The following is a 20,087-nucleotide window of genomic DNA, read 5'->3' as shown; positions in this document are numbered from 1 at the left end:
ATGCGAGAGGCTCAGAGATGATGGGTGAAAATCTTTTATTTGCGCTTTTTATCTTTGAGAGCAGATCCGGGCCTTCAAAGTAAACCAAATTTAGAATTGGACACAAATCTTAAAATGCCGACGAATGTATGCATAATATAAACATGAATTTCCTATTGAACATAAATGCGACAGAATATCTTTATACTGAAAGCACTGTAATTCACTTTGGATGAAAGAGTCACCAAAATGCTTTTACTTCAAAATATTTTACTCATCCCTCTCTCAGTCTCATAGAAACTGAATTAAGTTCATTGTTCAGTGTAAATGTATACTATAAGTGAAGGGAACCGGGCGAATAGTGTCTGGACAGGCCAGAGTAAATCATACATGACTATGATTAAATGAGAATATAGGTCAGACTTCTTAAGTTGCCCACTTCACTTCATTCTGTGCCGTAATCGGCTCTTTGATTCTTTCTCTGCATGTGTGTGTGTGTGTGTGTGTGTGTGTGTGAAGGGATTTAGATGTGATTTACTGTAATGTTGGAGGTTTTAAATACTCAGAGCTTTAACAGCAATGGTGTATAATTCACCCCGATTTTACACAAGAGTTTCTGTGATTCATATCATAATACAACATGATGGCTCTCAAACATAAGTAATGTATTTTCATTTCGTGTCATTGGTAGAGGAACATCACTATTATCACGGCTCACAGGACAATAGATATGGCCAATATTTAATTACAGGTTCTGCTTGATCCACGCCGGTTGTTACGGATGTCAATGCCACCTGAATTGAACTATAGATGATAAATACCACACAACCTGTCATCATTACTTGTATTGGTCAGACACATAAAAAGGTAGATTGGTCTAAAATATAAGACTAATAACACCTAACCAATTGCTAGTCAGAGAGTTTTGCAACTTGCCCATGGCCAGGTTATTATAATTTTCTGAAACACAAACCATTATACACATTTCTGTTACCTGAAATAAAAGAAAATATTTTGCCTGGATATAATTTGAAGATATGAAATAGAAATGTCGCCTCCGCCATTGACATAGAAAATAACAAATTACTAATTAAATAATTAAAATGATAATTTGCTCAAATTATAAGCAAGAGCGAAATCGAAATATTAAACTTACAATAAAACTATAAACCGAACAAATAACTATGCTGTATGTTGTATCTAGATGATATCATCCATAAAGTCAGTAAATTCCCATAAGACACAACAACAAAGAATGCAATACACACAGATTTCTAATTACTTCATATCTAGCATTTACCAAAAGATGTGCAAAGAAAAACTGACATCCACATGCGTCACAAAGAGAATGTAGATTGAATGTTTGTGGATATACATACATACGCAATTAGACAAAATGGGAACATCCGCTATATGACACAGTCGGATCCGAAAAGGGAACCAAATCACAAACACACATATACTATGTTCTCAAAGCACACATACCAAAAGAGATCAAAAACATCAGCACATGAGCCTCATCCTCCCTGTTTTGTGCTTCGCTACCGTTTGGTACTGAGGTCTATCAGATATATCTGAAGGAAACCGATCTGACGGATCCACACTGGCACTCACGTGGACTTTAGTCATTGTGCTCTGACAGAGACCTCATATGATCTGCTTATGCTGATTTTCCTCTAATAGTTCCTACATTTGAGGAGGAACCAGATTCACTTCTCCATTCTTATTCTTTTATAAATATCCAAATTCAGTGTTTTTTTCACAGCAGACAGAATCGGCCACAAATCGTCGTGAAGTGACGAATACACCTGTATTCCCGAACAGCAATCTACTCATTAATAATAAACAAACTTTACTGAGAACTGTCAAGAAGTTCATTTATCTTGCAACTTTTAAGTGTGTTTAACAGGGACACAAAAATAAGAAGTCACTTAACTCATGCATTTTAATTATATCTTCCAATGACGTCAGATCAATTCCCAGCATGCTATGTGTGGACTTGGAAGTCAATCTCGAAATAAAGTGTTATTTTATGTATTTATAACAACATAACAACGAGAGGAGGCTTATACATGTTTAGGTAAACGATGCAATGTATACACGGTAGCCTATATAGGTTCAGTGGAAAGAAACTTTGTTACCCATTTCATGTGCAAGGAAGTTTACACAGAAGTTGTGAATGGAAAGTAACAACGACAACCCAACAATAAACAGGTTTTCAGAATTGAGAAAGTGGTTCAATGTGGTTCTTTAAAAAACATTAACCATTTGGCTTATGATGCTAAAGCCAAAACCTCCCTCTCTGGGCTTTTTCCAATCACACACATCAGGGTTTAGGACCCTCGCCTCAGGACCTGGACACACCAGAAACCACAAGCTCATTTTAATCAGAACAATACTGACGTCATGTGACATTCTAGTGTTTGATGTGACCTGCACCGCACAACAGTACATTGAAATGATGTTTAGAGAGGGAGATCGGTTTGTTCATAAAGGTTTGGATACCGCTTTTATACATGTGGCCCTTTTGATGGGCTAAACTATTCATACTGGCATCCTAAATGGGTTACGGTGACCAGTACTCTTTCCACACAGCTGTGGTGACCTTGTTTGACGGGACACACATTCGTCTGTGGGAAAGTGCGATGGAGAGACTGAAAACTGTGATGTGTCCTGTTACACACAGACTAGAACTAAAGAAAAATAATGAAATATATTTCCTTGGTAATGATATGCTTTTCACACTTAGACGGTTTCAAAGTGAGAACCAAAATGATCCTCCAAAGTGTTATTGTGTATAACAAATCGCAATTGCAAAATGTGCATTATAAAAATAATTAATAGACAAGATTCAACCAATCAGGTCGCAAAAACTAGTGAATGACATTCTGTTTAACCAATCAGATGTGTGTGCACCAGGGGTCAACCGATATGCTTTTTTTTGTCTATATCAATTATTACAGATCAAGTAATAGACTGATATTCTTTACCGATATATATGTCTGGTGTAAAAATGAAATATATGTTCAAAATTACAAATTTTCCGCACGGTTTTGGACCCGAAATGTGAATCGGTCCTATTGAAAGAAAAAGATGTGGCAGCGCGTTAAAACAAAGAAATAACACTTATTATAGATGCCGTTTACATTTACTCACTGAAGACAACCAACTGTGCTTATGTGTATACTTGTGTTTGTGTGTCTGAACATTTATGCATAATAATGTGCAAAAATCATTCAATCTGACACTCGTTGAGAGCAGTTTGAGTCAACTTTTCCGTCAATTTAGGGCTTTTTCAGTTGAAATCACAGTTTTTAACCCATGTTTTTTCATTCTCTGTGTTGTTTTAAACGATAATGAGTAATCGTGTTAAATAATCGGGATATCAATATAAGCGAAAATAATCGTGCTACAATTGACATCTCGATGCAGATAATCATAAAAATGCTTAATACCGACGTCGAAAATCGTCCGGGGCGTTAAAAGGGCGACCCCTATACAAACAAACACACAACTGAGCACACATAAAACACGATGCAAGCATATGAGCGTACACATCTCTGAAAAAGCAACAAGACACTAAAGGCAAGAGAGAAACACAGAGAGAGACAGGGCTGAACACCATGTGGACTCTCTCTCTACAGCCCAGATGGTAGGTCAAAGCACAGAGTCTCAAAAGCTCAGAAGCTCAAAACTCACTGAACCGTGTATCATTAGTGAAATATCTCTCCAAAACACAAGGATCCCCAATAATCATTTAAAACAAGCCTTCGTGCTTTCATACAACAGATGACGCACTTTGGACGAGCAACACGTTTGGACAAAATCAAAAACGGTTCATTCTCACAAATGAACACTCGGGAGACACTCGGCACGGCTCAGATTGGAGGCCGGTAGTGTGGAACACGGCTGTAACAGGTGAACCCATCATTCATGAAGCGTCCGGCCGTCCATATGTCCGCTAACAGACCACAGAGCCAGTGTGATGACGGGCAGCATGTGTCCGGACAGCTTCACTGCCAATTACTGTACGGGCAGCTGCCCTGGTTATGGGTCAGAGGCGAAGTTCACGCTTACAGAACGTCAACAAAAACATCACAACAAACAAAATGTACTTGAAGGTACAAACCTACCAGATACAGCACACAAAATACGGGATTACAAACAGATGCTGGTAAATTAACCCACGTTTTTAATAACAAATAAGCTGAAAAAGTTCAACAGAAGGTTACGTTATATTAGTTTTGTATATTATTTATGTCCGAAGCAAACCAGGATGATGATCAGACAGCCGTGTAAAGCTGTTTACCCATCCATGACAAACAGAGAGAGGGAAAACAGAGAGGCGGAGAGCATGGAACATCATCAGACACGCTTCACCTCGTCCTGTTATCACAATCTGATCTGCCCGCTAATGAACTCAGTGAGCATTTGTTTGTCTAGAACACAGCCGTGGAAAAACATTCAACGGGTTTATCGCAAACAGGCTTTGGAAATCAACACGGATCCGAAGCATCCGCTCTGCATTAAGAAGTCATAAAATAAGGTAAACTACAGCAGCGATCATGTCAATAAGACATCTGCAAAGTCTCAGCATCTCTTTAAACAAACAACCTTGCTAAATATGTAATGTTTAAGATTATTCAGATTCCGAGAGGAATACCGCGGTCATCCACCACGGCTTCCAGAGTCAGATTTATGTCCAGAATGTTTTTTTTTGTTGCAAAAAGCACGTCGGACGGACTCCCTCATATTTTCCTTTGGGTGGAGATTTGTTCATCCCACATGGAGCGGAAGCAAATTTCTCAAGCCACCGGCATGCTGGGAGCAGCCGTAACATCTGCTTTAGCTTAAGAGAATCAATAACTGCCCTTTTTAGACTTCCACTCATCCGACACACACAGCTCTAATACTCTACAGCTCTCATGGGTGTGGAAATAATGCCACGGGAGATACAGAAGGCGTCAATTTTCACAGAGAGTGGAAAACTAATCTTTTTGAATCAGTATCATGCGCAGATAAAAACCCAGGGCTGACATTCTCAGTTTGTTTTCCAACCTTTCCTGGAAACTGGGAAACCAGTCTACGGTGAAAACAGATGAAAATACGTCGTGGAAATCTATGCGTGTTAAAATTGACCTCTGTACCAGCGGCGTGGCTGGTTTTAAAATCCACACAAGCTTAGAAGATCGCGTGTCCGGCTGTTTTGCCAAGCGACACGTGCCGAAACAACAGCGCACTGTGCAAGAGTGACAACTCTAGTATGCCAAAAACTTTATACTTGAATATGTCAATTTCCTCATTCCTTCTGTTAAGAAAATAAACTAAGGCTGTCTAATAAATAATCCATAATCTGTCATTTTATACGGATTAATCCAGAATAAAAGTTTATGTTTACATAAAGTGTACACATAAGTGTACTCTGCATATTAATTTAGTACTTACGAATACAAAAAAATACATTCACGAATACAAAATCATACACAGTACACACACATATATTATGTTAACACAAACTTTTATTCTGGAATCTTTGAAAGCCCCTCCCAAAAAAACGTATTTGCTCCGCTAACGAAACTGCATAAAATTTTACCAACCTGCCCGACAGATACACATTCTCACATCTTACAAGGTGGCTTGTATACGATCTCATTGGGATGTTTTAGTACACATAGGCCTTTTAAAAACGCAAAGAACAGACTTGTGTTCTCATGTAGACCGGTCTTGCAAGGCAACTTACGAAGAACGAACTTGGAGGGACGCGCCGCAGTGACTGGGGCGGGTTCAGTTCTGTATTCAGTGCATCCTTGATATCAAGAACACATCCGTGTACTTTCATGCGTTTTCTGTTCTTGTGTTCTTAATGTACCGGACTTTGACGCACACAACACCGCTGAAGAACGCATATTGAGAAACGGTCTTAGCTTTTGCGCCTGTGAAAGATTAGGTTAAAGGAGGGGCTTCAGTATGGCTTTTCTTTCTAATAATTGTATGTTTTTGTATAATTCAAATCGAATTAGCCAGCTTGCAAATTACCTTTTGTAAAGTGTTGTCACAACATTCTAGTGTGTTAAACAAACCACATCCTTTCATCCTGGTCTAAGCCAGTGGAATTTGTGTGGAATTTAACATTCTTTTTCGAAGACTTTTGTGTCTAACCAAGATTGACTGAAACAAAATAATGCATAATCTTGAGAAACACCCACTGGAGTAAAAAGGTGTGACAACTTGCCCCAGTAAATAAAAGCAATTACAGCACCGAAAAAAGTGGTCTAGCTAAACAGCAAAAATGTCTGCAGGCCTAATTTTAACACACTGCTTTCAAGTCCAGTTAGCTTAGCTAATGTATTCAAGCTGTCCTCTGTACTGTACCGGATAAAAATCGATCGAGTGAAGGTTGGAAAACAAACATTGTCCCAGTTTCTGCTCTAAAGTGGGTCAACAGCAGCCGTTCATACCCTCCAAACACATCTCTAATGCACACATCTATAAACCCGATTGACAAACATTGGAATGCGAGACTTGGTCTGATTTCCTATCTTCTCTTGCTTAATCTTGATCTGGCAAAAACTGTGAAATCTTTGGAAGGATTTCACCGCAAATTGACCTCAGGCATCGATGGAATTAAATGTTTAATGACCTGCGGGCCTGCCAGTGTACCCACAACATCCACAACAATGGAGAGACAACTAACAGCTGGGCTGGGGGTTATAGCATTCCATCAAAATGTAAGGTGTCGGAAGGCTCAGCTGGATGGACGGCCAAGGGGTCCCAAAAAATGTGATTTAAATGCCGAACAAAGCGGCCATGTTGGGAAAGGTTTCATCCAATGAGGAAAGAGACTGAAACCAAATACTGACATCAAGATGGGAAGCTGTGGTTAGTCTTAACTCTAAATCCTGTGGGATTCTCACAGGTAATGCCTGGTAGGCTCTTTCGCAAGGAGGCCATCCTGAGGGCAGGAAAAACACAGCTGTTCTTTTGATATTACACATTGGTAGTGAGTGGTGACTAGTGAGTATTGGTAAGATGCAAAGATGGTTATGAACCTGTCAACCTTAAATCTTGGATGCCTCACATACAGCCCAGTCAAAGAGCATTTCTTGACAAAAAGGTCATGAAATACACAAACATATTTCATTTATACAATTCATTATTTGAATGTAATTACAGAAAAGCATTTGCTCACCTTCTAAATGTTACACAATAAAAATAACGCCGCCAATATGAAAACATGTCTAAGATAGCAGAGGAGGTGAAGCTATCGCTTACAGTCTGGTTTTAAACATCAAGTATTATACCTTGGATAGCAAAATGCAATACGGTTAAGCAGCGAGAGCTATTTGAGGAAGCTGTACGCGTCATCCTATGTGACATGCAATGTCCTATTTACAAGTATTTTTAGCATCTTCACTCAATACACTAACCAACCTTAGCACCAACAACCACAAAACTTAAAGTTTGAACCAGAAGCGCATTGTACAGCAAACCAATAATTCATCTTTAATAAGCTCTTGATTATGAGAGACATATCCTTTGGGACAACTACTCCATTTAATAGATAGATAATAAAGTGCCATCATGTACCCTACATTAGGAATGGCATGAAATTGTAACATGCAACATTGATTTACCATAAAAGCAGTATTATATAATACAGTTTACCATTTATATATGTCTAATTGAATGGTTTGAAACCGCTGACTCCCAAGAGAGTGACATCTACGTTATTGACCTTTGTGTAAGTAGGCTTTGACTGTTTTGAATAAATCACTTCTGGCTTATTTTAGTGTAGAGTAATGTGTGAGACAGCAAAAGACATCGCATTAAGCCAGACGTCATTATAAGAGAGCCGTCTGCATCTATTCACTGTACCTCACATCTCCTAAGAGAGCCCAAAACAGCCATTAGTGTTCACCACTGAGTGACACTTCAATTAGGGGTTAATGTGCACCCTACGGGAAGTCAAATAGGGACACCGGGGGGGTATACCGAGGGGGTGAATAACAGTCCAAAATCTGGACCAGTCTGGGTTTCTCAGCTGATCCAGGTTGCTTCACATCCACGGCACAAAAGCAACCCGTACACAGCACTCGGGCAACCCAGCACTGGAATGTAGTAAATATGTAGTATAAGCATCAACATTCAACAAATCTGTGAGACACATATTTGACAAGATTTCTTCTCGTATTTACCCGAAAAGGCTCCATTTGCTACATTAAAGCCTTTGAAATGGCAAAGGAAAGTTGTTGTGCGTGAAACAAAGGACCAGGAGCAAAGAAGGAAATCCCTGAATGCTGGTAAACTGTGTCGGATGTCGTCGTCTGAATGCTAAGCAGACCCCATTCAATCAGCGATGAGGAGGAGAAGTTTCCCCTCTGGATAAACTATCTTCAGATGATCAGAAGGGTTAAGAAATGATTTATCGGATCAGGAAATCTTACAGAATATTTCAGCGTTGAAGCAAAAGGCAAACAAAGAAGTCAAGGAAGCTCATAAGGCAAAAAAAGTGTAGAGAAATGAGACTTGAAATTTGCTCACACTTGATAAACTGATGCAAAAACAATGCGGTTTCATGCAAGATTTTTTGCTACACAATATTTACTCTCCCACAATGACGAGAAAACAATAAATCGCTGTTCTGCTTCATGACTACAAGAACCACGATTGACTCATTTACACTCTGTTACACAAAATGTTTTATTGTCTGCTTTTTTCTTGTATGTAGAATTTGTTATTTAAAATGATTTGATTTCAGTTTAGGACTCAACATTTTTTCATGGGTCTATGAATTATTCGGTCACTAATTCGCTGTCCCTGTAAAGAAATTAATAACAAATAATGAGATATTAGTCGTCTTCTGTTCGTATGATGTCAACAAGCAAAAATTGTTAATACAATCTGCAAAATAGCTAAAATATATGATTAGACTTGCACCGATATATCGGCCAATAATTGGTTTTGGTTATGATAGCAATTTTTCACATAATTGGCTTGTTGGCGTTCTGCAAAAAAGCAACAACACAGGTGACCAAACATCCAGTAAATGAAAGCTGAAGACATGTTAACAATCTGAAAGGGTGAAAATAGACCCTCCTCCAAAGAAGAACTTGAGAACCAGAGAAACTGTTTTGTGATCACCACATAGCATCTCTTAGAGAGAATACCGCTCCGGCCCTGACCTCACTGGTGGGTAAAATTGATCTAGATTTACCACTTCAACTCCCTGTGAAAGTGTGGTAGTCAGATTTAGCGAGATGTGTTAAAGATGCAATGTGGTTGCCTTGACAGCGGCAGTGAGGCGATGCTCAGAACACCGTATCGCGCCCTTGACAGCTTAGATAACGGCTAAGGGGCTCTCAGGTCCGCTTGCATTTCGCTTTTTTTCCACAGACGGAACAGAGAAAACGTGCCAGAGACGTGCGCAAGCGACTGGACGGAAGATTAATACTAGACTGAACGTAAAAAAAGTTTTTACAATAACACTATGCGAGGAAAAGATCGAATTTTAAGTTATATTTCACTTCATCATTAATAGCCTGCATTAAATTTTTAGATGACAATCGACATCACTGATGCCAAACTTAAATGTTTCTCAAGTTTTCGACTCATTTTTATTTTCCATTCCAGATGCAAACTTGGGTTAGACATCAGACACTTATAATGTTCCAAACCTGCGAGTAATAATGAGATCATTTAAAATCAGATCTCTAAACCTTCATTATTGTCCACAACAAGCATACACACCCCCACCACAAAAACACAGCGTTCATACATATCATTTGGGTAATGTTCAAGTCTAAGACGCTCTCCGCTGAAATGCCCTGGCACCAGGCATCAGCCCATGTTTACGTCACCTCACAGAAGTGGTTTAAGGTAAAGGTCAAAGAAAGCAGGGATCAGTATAAAACTAAATCACCAGAGGGAAACCAAAACATCACATTGCAGGACACTGTCATTGCTTGAAACTTCATGTCCACTACCTAAACAGAGCTGACCTGTGCTTGTTTCCAAACACTGATCTGTTTATCTAAGTGTTTAAAAACAGAGAGAACACGATGGAATGAGATAGAATCCAGGAAGAGTTTACAAAAGGTTAAGTGCTTTAACTTGAAAAAGCGTTGTATAACCCAACACTCACACAGGGAACACGGTGCTTGGAAAGAAAGAAATATATGCAACATTTTGGATAGGGTTTACCATGCAATCCGTCTGAAAGCTAAAGCACAACACAGTAAAAGAAAGTATAGACTAAAAAATGTAAACTACTAAAGTCACCCTCACATATCGACCATTCAATTGTTGGGCCGTTCCACCATCGTGAGACTCGTGACCGTCTCTAAATGAGAGTCAGAGATGTCCTAGAAACATCAACAAACAGGAGAGACCAGGAAGAAGTTGGAAAAGAGCGTTCAGGTCATATGAGGTGAAGAGAGCGGAGAATGGAAAAGTTGATAAAGAGCGTGCTCTTCTGTTTCTACCTTTTTGTTCTCTCTCTCACTAATAGGATGCGGAGGAAGTCGGGGTGGGCGTCATAACAGCAGTGCTGTCTCAACCCGACACCAGCAGTCCTCCCGCCTGCCAAAGGCAACGATAACATCCTTCTGTTTCATTTCTCTCTCTCCCTAATGCAGAATCCCTACTCGGACTGAAGCCGTCTTCCCTGCATTAATGAGGTATTCATGAGCACACTTAAAAACATCAACAGTCATGGCAAGGCGAGTATTAATAATCTCCCTGTTTGCGTGCACCCTGAACGGCAGGTCAAAGGTCAGAGGGATTATGAGGTCGGGGGAGTGTGCCGGGTTTAGGATCAATAACAGAATTTCAGGAAAGTGCCAGGTATAGATTTCAAAGGGCGAGGGCTTCTGCTTTCAAAAAAAGAGAGATCTGGTCTTTGTGAGTGAGGTTCATGTCTCATTCTGCCTGGCGTTTTGTGAAAAATTACTGTTTAAGACACAACATTTGATGACTTTATATTTAATACACAACATTGAAAACCACAACCATGCTGGTAGAGAGGTCTATAAACTAAACTAGATGCAACAGAGGAACGAGCAGAGCACCGTTCCGAATGACTGTGTCAGCTTTTTAGTGGGCGTGGCCTCGGAATGAAAAAGCAATTATGTGCAATGAAGTGTCGAGATGCCCCGCCCCCTGTTCCCTAGTCGCCAGTCATTACAGAACATTTTCTATAATGAAGGAATGGCCCAGTGCCCCTCCACAACAACCTGCTAATCCCACAGGGCATCACACGGGGTGGCCACAAACACAGGGGTGGCCACTTCCACACAGTGTTAACCCCCCTTCTCCAGCTACGCCCTCCCGAAGGGATCGAATACTGTAGAAAAGAAGAGCAGAAGGACAGCCAGCCTCGGGCATCACACACACATTAATACAACACAACATCCCGGTCAAAGCTCTTTTGGGCTCAATGAGCATTCAAGGGCACCGTAGGCAACATCTCATCAATGGCTCTGTTCCAAATCATTCACGCCTGATCTGTGCATGTGCAGGCAAACTAGTTTCTCAATGATGTCATCCCGAAAAAAGTGTTCCTATTATTGTACCAAAGTAGTGAGTAATGCCTGATGGCCAGAAAAAAAACACAGCATCATTGCCAGTTCAGACAAGGGGTATTTTTTATCCTAAATAAGGTGCACTTTTCTTAGCATTTCTAAAAATTGTCAAAACGCCCGAATCACAGAAATAACTTTAGACGCCAAAGTCGTTCGAAAAGTGAGTCACACTCCACCCTCCATCTATTTAAAGCTCTCAGATATTCACATTTTTCTTGCGAAGTAAAGACAGTAGAGGAAGAAATGCAAAAATGCGGGTATTTCCACCAGTGCAGCGTCTGCTCTGCACAGTTTCCACATAAGCCATGGCTGTCAGGAACGCAATTATTGCTAAAAACGCCTGCTCTTCCTGGTTCCTGTTTGGCAAGAAACCACGAAAGTCAAGGGAGCCTTTAAGACACGGTTTTCAAACCTTGTGTTGATTTAATTAGCCATAATTCATCCAATTCAGCGCTAACCGGCGTCTTATTGCAGCGTCTGCGAGGGTTCATTCATATTTAATCGACGGCTGAAAGAAGTTCTTTACTACCTACGAGAAGCACTTACCAGACTCCAATTAAATACTAAAATATGGATTTTGTTTCTGGCAAAAGATCAAAACGAAAAAATGTGAAAACACTGGAAAAGGCGGACAAAATCCCATTTGGGGTTCGAGACCCGCTTTAAAGTAAAGGACGTGTGGAGATGACAAAATCCTCAAAGAAATCACCATAACTCACAGAAGATTTCAGAGGAGATCTCGCTCTAACAAGCATTCTGTTGGTCCCATTGCTTAAAATCTTTGACTGTTTCCTTTTATAGTTCCTTTCAACCCAAAGCCAAAGACTGAACAGACTAGTTTAACAGTTTGTGATCAACTTAAACAGGGCCTCAAGATATAGCAAATTATGGAAATGTTGAATAATTGTAAAGCAGATGTAGAGACTGGCCAGACAGAGAGAATGATGCTTTTCCTTTCTTAGAAAGAACGTGAAACATGCGTGTTATTTGTTATTAAACTTTCTTTGTTTAAATATTTCAAGTTGATTTACAATCTTTAAACATTATCGGACTGCATGTTTCATATCACATTGTTTTAGCACATCACATTTTTCTTTAATATCGCGCTTATACAAACCAGAACACTGATGTACAGTCAGAGCAAGTCAACTGATCCTTCTCAATAATACAGTCAAGACAGAGTTCAGAAGAGACAAATCCAATCGGAAAATTAATTGTACAATCACTGGAGCTTGACTAAAGTGTATTGATTAAAAGCAGTCCTTGCACAAATCACATATATAAAATAAAATCTCATCTGAAAAAAATATGACCAAATGTTCATAATGGATTAATCATGGCTGAAAACCAGATCAAGTCATTTTTGCTATATTTCTGACACACTAAACCGGACGTAAAATACAGAGGATGCCACACACCTGATTAATTCAATACACAACATACACTTGAAACTATACTCAATATAGGAATGAATATCTTAAAAATGGGAAGAAGTGATGAGCAAGCGAGAAAATAAAAGGAAATTCATTTAAAAACATGTTTAAATTGTATTTATATTCAACATCTATACTCATAGGTTCCCTGTATGTTTGAGCATCGATGTGACTGCTTTGGTTTAAGATGGACTGCAATGATAATACATCACGCAGAAGTCTCGAATAAAACTGAACAAGTCTTTCTAAATATCGAAATCTGCTAAATCTATCAGAAACAAAAAACGACATCCCATCATACAGGACGTGAATATGAAAACGAGTGTATGTTTACCACTCAATAAAACACTGCTCACAAAACAAAGAAAAACACGCACGCACGCAAACAAACAAACAAAGTCCCAAACACTTTTGTTTCACGTCAAAATATACGCGAACAACAATTACATTTAAAGTCAACAAAGGAAACAAACACAAACAGTGTCTGATAGCGGCAGCGGTGTTGTGATACAATGTATCATTCAACTGTAACACACAGAGAGTCTCGTACTGAAATCAGACTTAAATCAAACTTACCCACTCCGTATTTCTCGTGCTCAGTAGGTATCCACATGTTCATGTTTGCGTCAAAAATACGACAAAAGCAGCGTTAAATCGCACATGATATCGCGCTTCACATCATGCGCTCGTACACACTCATTGTTCAGACTGCTCGAGCGAGCGAGCGATCTGCTGCTCCGCACAAGATGAGAAAGCGCGCTCACGTGCACATATACACACACATACAAGGGTGCGCGGCCACTGCGCGTCGCGCGGCATGATGGGAAATGACGTTTTTGACTTTTTGACTTTTACATTTACGAATAATGATTTTTATTAATTAATGATTTAGGATTACAATTATTTATTAGATTACTTTTTCTTCAGGAGTTTTTGTTTAAATAAAATAGGCTATTTGACTTTTTTATGTGTCATTTTTCATTTGATTTTCTTAAACCTTGAGTTTCCGGCGCACACTGCAAATTCACGAATGCATGAATAAACTCAGATGCCAAAAACAGCTTGAAGTCTGTTAGCCTATATCATCAACTGTTTGCCCTCTATACATTTCATCAAACACAACATCCAAAATCCTTCGCTTTTGGTTTATTTAAACAAAATCTTTGCATATTGTCCAACACAAATGCTCTGAGAGAAAAACAGAGAAAGCAACACGTGCAGTCCGAGTGTGGGTGGAGAGGTTCTGGTAAATGAGCTGTGATTGTGGCCTAGATCTTGTTGTGTCTGGATGTCAATTTAATAATCTGCACTGAAACCACGTTGCACCATGACATTGTTTCCTGTATGAAAAATGAATGCTTGCAGGGTACAAATAGCAGCGTGTAGAGCGTCTATCAACATCTAACAGCTGTCGGAGATGGATGAAAGGACATTGATGGGTATTTTAAGGTGTGTGAATGACAAGTGTGTGATCTTGTTGCATCCGAAAGGTTCTTTTATGTCATTTGTTTTAAAAGATGTTGATATAGTGTAGACCCAGAAAATCAACATTCAGTGGACAAACATATCAAACCAGACAGCAAACTAATACTATATAATGCATTGCAATTTTGGATCTTCTCCTTATTACTCTGTATCTCAATTACATCATTTAAACCCATCTAATGTGAACTTTTTTTGGTTTAACATTTTATATATGCTGCAATAACATTCATAAACAATCGAGAGAGTCATCGGGCCATATGGACCCTGTAAAAAACTGCTTAAATAGTTGGTGTGCGGTGATCGGAGATCACACTTCCTTCCACACATACAGAAGTTTCCTGCTTACAGCAATGTTTAAAGTTTCATTTAAATGCTTTTGCTCAAATCAGATCAGATTTATTTCAGTCCTTCATATAAAATGTATAATTTATTTAAAACAACACATTGGAATACCTCCACAGACAGGTATGAAACACGATGTTGAGCTCAGCTTAAAAAAGATCGGTCAAATATGGAGTCTTCAAGATGCAAAACCATATTCTTCATCAGATTGTAAGAGACACATGTGTAGCCGCCAGGAGGACGACAGATTCAGCGGCTATCTTTCTTCTTCGCTCCTTTCATGCATGTGCACAAAGACGTGGCGGACGACCCTCGGCACATCTGAGGAGCGTCTAGTGATTGAACTCCATGTGCATTGTTCTGTGTTCTTCTCTTAGTGAGAGACTAAAAGACCTGTTCCTCTAGAAAACAAAAAATCACACCAAACCATATTTATGTTGTTTACTTTGTGCACGATAGAACATTTTAACAGACAAGTTCAGATTTCTTTAAAATCATGTGGGGTGCTTGTTTGTGCAAACACACACTGGCTAGGTTGTGGGTGGATGTCAGGGCATTGCAATGATTTGTGAAAAATCATCTGAAATGTTGCGGATCTCTTCTAGCTGTTCCATTTTGTCAGCTGCGATGTAATTATGGGATGTACTGTACCTGTGTATGTGGTGATGCGCAGCTAGATAATGGGCAGCATTGGGACTAGAATAGATCTTTAGACTCTGGTGCGGCGACGGTGTGGACTTTTCCAACTAGACTAGAATTTGTCCACAGATGCACATTTGAGAACATCAGCCGACCGTGGCAACATTTCCACTTGCAACTCATTTAAGGAGTTCACGTCTCTATCAGGCAGATCATTATCTCACACAGACAGGAAGGTCTAAAGCATAATCATCTCTAGATTCGAAAGACTAAAATTTAAAGTATTTCAGTGAAGATAATGCAATTGTAACAGGTGTTATTTCAAACATTGGTCATAATGAACGACGCAAATGAATATCACACCCACCTGCAGACTGGTCCACAATCTCTATAAAACAAGTGTTTGCCAAGAAACAGATCTGCCCACCACATTCACCTCTACACAGAACAACAATGACTGTTTCAATTAGAGTGAATTATCAAGCATGTGCATGTATTTGCAAAAGTCCAAAGTAATAAGACTGTTAGCTTATGCAAATCTATATACAAACAAATCTAGAGCATTTTCATTTAAGTGCATATGCAGTATGGATATAAATTGAGCATAATTAGACGTAACCTATTTGTATTTTTTCTACAAATAAAATCCCAGCGTGCACTTGTCTTGTGTTCAATCTCTCAGTAGCCAGCTCAAAATGAAACTAGATTTGGAAAAAATAGCAATTTTTTGAGAACCTCTTCTAATCTTATAACTTGTAACATTTCGTTTTTGGTTTAAATCTCTTTTTATCAAATGAAGACAAAAATGCCATTCCTAAGTGAGGAGTTTATACCAAAGAATGCCATCAGCTGAAAAATTCTCTCTAAGCAAACGTAGAGACATTTCAAACAGCACTGAATAACAATCCCAGGCTTCATTTGTTGCTCCGTCTGCTCTTTTCCGTTTCCATGGCAATTGGATGGTGGCGTGCGTAGACCCCGGTCTGTTGATAGGCACGAATGGACCGGCAGCTCACCAGCACTTACGCTTTAGCTTGTCTGACATCACGATGACATAACCTCCAAGAGCCCTGCGGCTTCCGGCATCTGACACGTTTATTTTTGCCAGCGTGCAGCATGCATGGCATGACTGCTGAACATGCACCCTTCATTGGTGTGTATTGTGTTTATAAGTCACACGAGTTTGTGCTTTTGAGGCTGAATTTTCTTTAAGGAAAGTGTTAAAAGAATACAGCACAACTGCTTATAAGACCAAACATGTGATGTTATACTTCACAGCATAATAAACACCGAAGGTATTTCCTTGACATTCTTGTTTTTCTGGTTTGAGGATTTTTGGAAAAAGATTTCAAACTAAACTTTCCCATGCTATTGAAGAGAGGAATCACTCATGAAGACGCTCTGGCAAACTGACATCTATGATGTTTCTGGAACTGTCACATGCTTCTAGATTGAATGATTGAAGATGATGTTCGATTGAAGCACGTATACACGCACAGCTGCAGGGAAGAGTCCTCAGACATTGTGCCAGTGAAAAGTAAATAGCCCTTTTAAGCATGGAGGAGGAAGCGTGCGAGACGCAGGACGCCGACAGCAGGACATGTTAGATCCTATAAGTATTAACAGCACAGGTGCGCTGGCTGATACGCACACTCAATAGGGTTCTTGTTCTATTTCCGGCACTCTTTTCAAAAACAGAAACATAAAACAGTTGTATTACCAGAGGACGTCCGGAATGTATTTCTACTCCCGGTGCATGATCTTGTGTGTGGATGCAAGAAGAGCACGCAAGAAATACAATGACTCCTGGACACCTGAGCTTCTTCAAATTGACTTTAAATTGTTATTGCATTAGATTGTATTTCTGTAGGTGAGACAAAAGTGTATTTGGACATTTTCTAATTATAGATTAGATATAAATTTGACCACAAAACGGAACGAGTTGCTTGAAAGTTATTGAAAAATGGTTTGAACTGACATTGTCTATCTAGTAATCGATTAGATTTATAACTGTTACTGGTTATGCGTGCAGTTATAAATATTTCATTCACATGTTTATAAACCTGGTGAGGCTCTTGGAAATGCAAGGACGTACAGAAAGGGGAGCAAAGTTAAACCTTTAAAAAGATGAATGAGAGAAAGAAACATGCTGAAGAGGATCTCGTGTGCTTCGCTTCCTCAGGTTCATATTAAACTTTGACAAAAAGCGCTATGTTCTCATCCACCTCATGCATAAACAACTCCATCCTGCACACGAACATCTCACTGATCACACTGAACTGTGTGTTTGCCTGCCTCATTGACATAACACACACGATTCCTTCTCAACACACACACATAGCTTTATCCTTATGTATTTCTCTAACTTACTGACTCTGCTGTTAAAGACGTCAACACAATTTCAGCTCTTGACTCTGTGTAAAGTGCAGAGCTGCTTCTTGTGTTCACAAAGTGCTATCTGTCATCTCACACCACAAAGAAGAACTTGATATTTCCGTCGAATGCTGGCATCATTAGATCATTATTAACAAATGAACTAAATAAAAGAAGAACATTTTAGAGAAAGAGAGAGAGGAAGGATCAAATGTCACATTTTCCTCCGAAAAAGATAATGTTTCTTAATTATTACGTATTTACGCCAGTTTCATTCTTAATAGGCAATTATGGAAGTTCAGGGACTTTCCAAGGTTTTATTAGTTCACTCATTTTAGAACGTATGGACATTGTCTTTGGCTAGTATTCTTTTTCTTAAAGTCAAGTCAGGTTGCCAGGCCACTCCTTGAGAGCACATTAGTTCTCTTTGAAGACATCATCACATTACAAATGAACGAAATGAACTGCATAAATTAACATTGTCCGAGGCATTACTTCTAGTGAAAAAATCCATTAATAAGAAGCGATTCCTTTTATTCCAAACGTCACAGTCTAGGGGAAGCAGAATAGAAACTATAAGAGAAAAATTAACAAGAATTTGTGAGTTTTCAGGATGGGCATCTATGAACCTAAAGGGAAGTGAAGATATCGATTCCCAATTCGCATTTATTTATTTCACACCAACTCAAAGAGTTGTACATCATAGATCATAGATGCATCCTTCACAACTTTCAAAAAACAGCTCAAAACATATCTATTCCACATTTATTTGACTAACCAATAACTGTCTGTCTATGTGTTAACATCATTCATCTGATTAGACGTAAAAAAAGATGTGATTTTTTTGTTTTAGAACATCTGCCGTGATATTGATTTTTTCAATTTTTTTCAATAAACCTTGAGTTAATAAGTGCCTTAAGTTTTAGACACAATTAAACACTTAAAAAGTCTGTCCTTTTCTGAGTATCACACAGCTATTTTGCTACTGATTAGATGAAAAGCAAAGAAACTTATAAACTCACTAAATATCTTGGGTATTTACAGTTTTTTCATGTTTAGTGTTGGAATTTTACATGCACTAAAAATGTAATATGTTACGGTGTTTGGTCAAACATGGAACATAAAACACCCTACACAAACATTTCTGCACAATAAGTCATCCAGGTAACTTTTTAGTGTTTTGTCGATCTTTTGAATGTATTTTGGGAGTGCTGGTCTTGGTCTCGACACCCTCTGGTCTTGGTGGTCTCGACTATAGCACTAAACTCAACAAGCAAGTTTTACATAAGCGATGTACGTAGTATAAAAACACAAGACAGTCTCCTGCTTCATAGAGCTGAGATTAAATCTGTCATAAACAGCGAGACATGGTTTTCTAAAACATGGTTTCAGAATAAAGCTTTATTATGAGGGTTTCTACCATATGCCTGTGACAGAAAGTGACTGTGACATGCGATATGTCTTATAGGCCGAACACTGCTGTGATTATTTTCAAATGAGTTCAGTGTGTTGGGTGCCATTGCTGCTATTGTCGTAAGTTTTATGAGGCCGTGTTTGTTATAGAAGTGCTGCTCTGTTCATAAAAACACGACCTCTGTCTCAATCATAATGTTTTATTAAAGGACGTCTTGGCGAGAGCACGCTGTGCGGGTCATGCTGTGCAGTCAGTACGAGGGCATCAAGTCAACAGTGTGTAGACAAACCAGCTCTGAATGAATGCGGAAATGTCGTGATTGTACGGTCTACGGAGCCCGCATTGACAGATGGACTTGTCAAATGTGATAACATTCAAGGACATCACTGAGCGGAAAAGCACTACACAGATTTGACAGCACCAGACCACTTCTCTTTCTTCAAAAATGTCTGCTCGCGTGTACGTTTCCGGTCGTGCGGATTACAGCTTTCACAATCGCATGTGTTTTATGGATCACTCACAAGGGTTTTATTTTCATCATGTTTCAGGAACGCCATCATGGGCTCAGAGATTTGTGGTTATTCTGCAGGATCAATCAGACGGCCGTTCCCCAGAGAGAAACCTTCCATTTAACATGAACAGCAGCTCTGTGGGTCAGCAGAAATACATCTCAAGGGCTTGGAAGAAGGGAGGGTGGGGGAAAAAGAGAGAAGTACATGAGGACTGCGTCAGACGACAGATGTCACGCAATCCAAAGCACTCAAAGCGGAGAAACCTCCCTCTCAGCAAAGCAAGCAGGGCTGTGGTGCTAAAGGCCATTCATTCTTCACAGAGGAATATCAA

General features: G+C 39.3%; 1 protein-coding gene across 4 annotated transcripts in view; it reads right to left on the bottom strand.

Moving 5' to 3' along the window:
* The window catches only part of dock4b (dedicator of cytokinesis 4b), a 55,657-nt gene extending 41,939 nt beyond the window's left edge, over nt 1–13,718 (bottom strand). For all 4 annotated transcript variants that reach the window (XM_056748079.1, XM_056748080.1, XM_056748081.1 and 1 more), the window contains exon 1: nt 13,568–13,718. In XM_056748079.1, coding sequence (XP_056604057.1) covers nt 13,568–13,610 — 43 coding nt within the window. In that variant the 5' untranslated portion in view covers nt 13,611–13,718. The remainder of the gene's footprint in view (nt 1–13,567) is intronic.
* Nucleotides 13,719–20,087: the final 6,369 nt, after the last annotated feature.

Source organism: Triplophysa dalaica, chromosome 5, assembly GCF_015846415.1.
Source record: "Triplophysa dalaica isolate WHDGS20190420 chromosome 5, ASM1584641v1, whole genome shotgun sequence".
NCBI lineage: Eukaryota > Metazoa > Chordata > Actinopteri > Cypriniformes > Nemacheilidae > Triplophysa > Triplophysa dalaica.
This window is presented reverse-complemented; position numbering and strand designations above follow the sequence as displayed.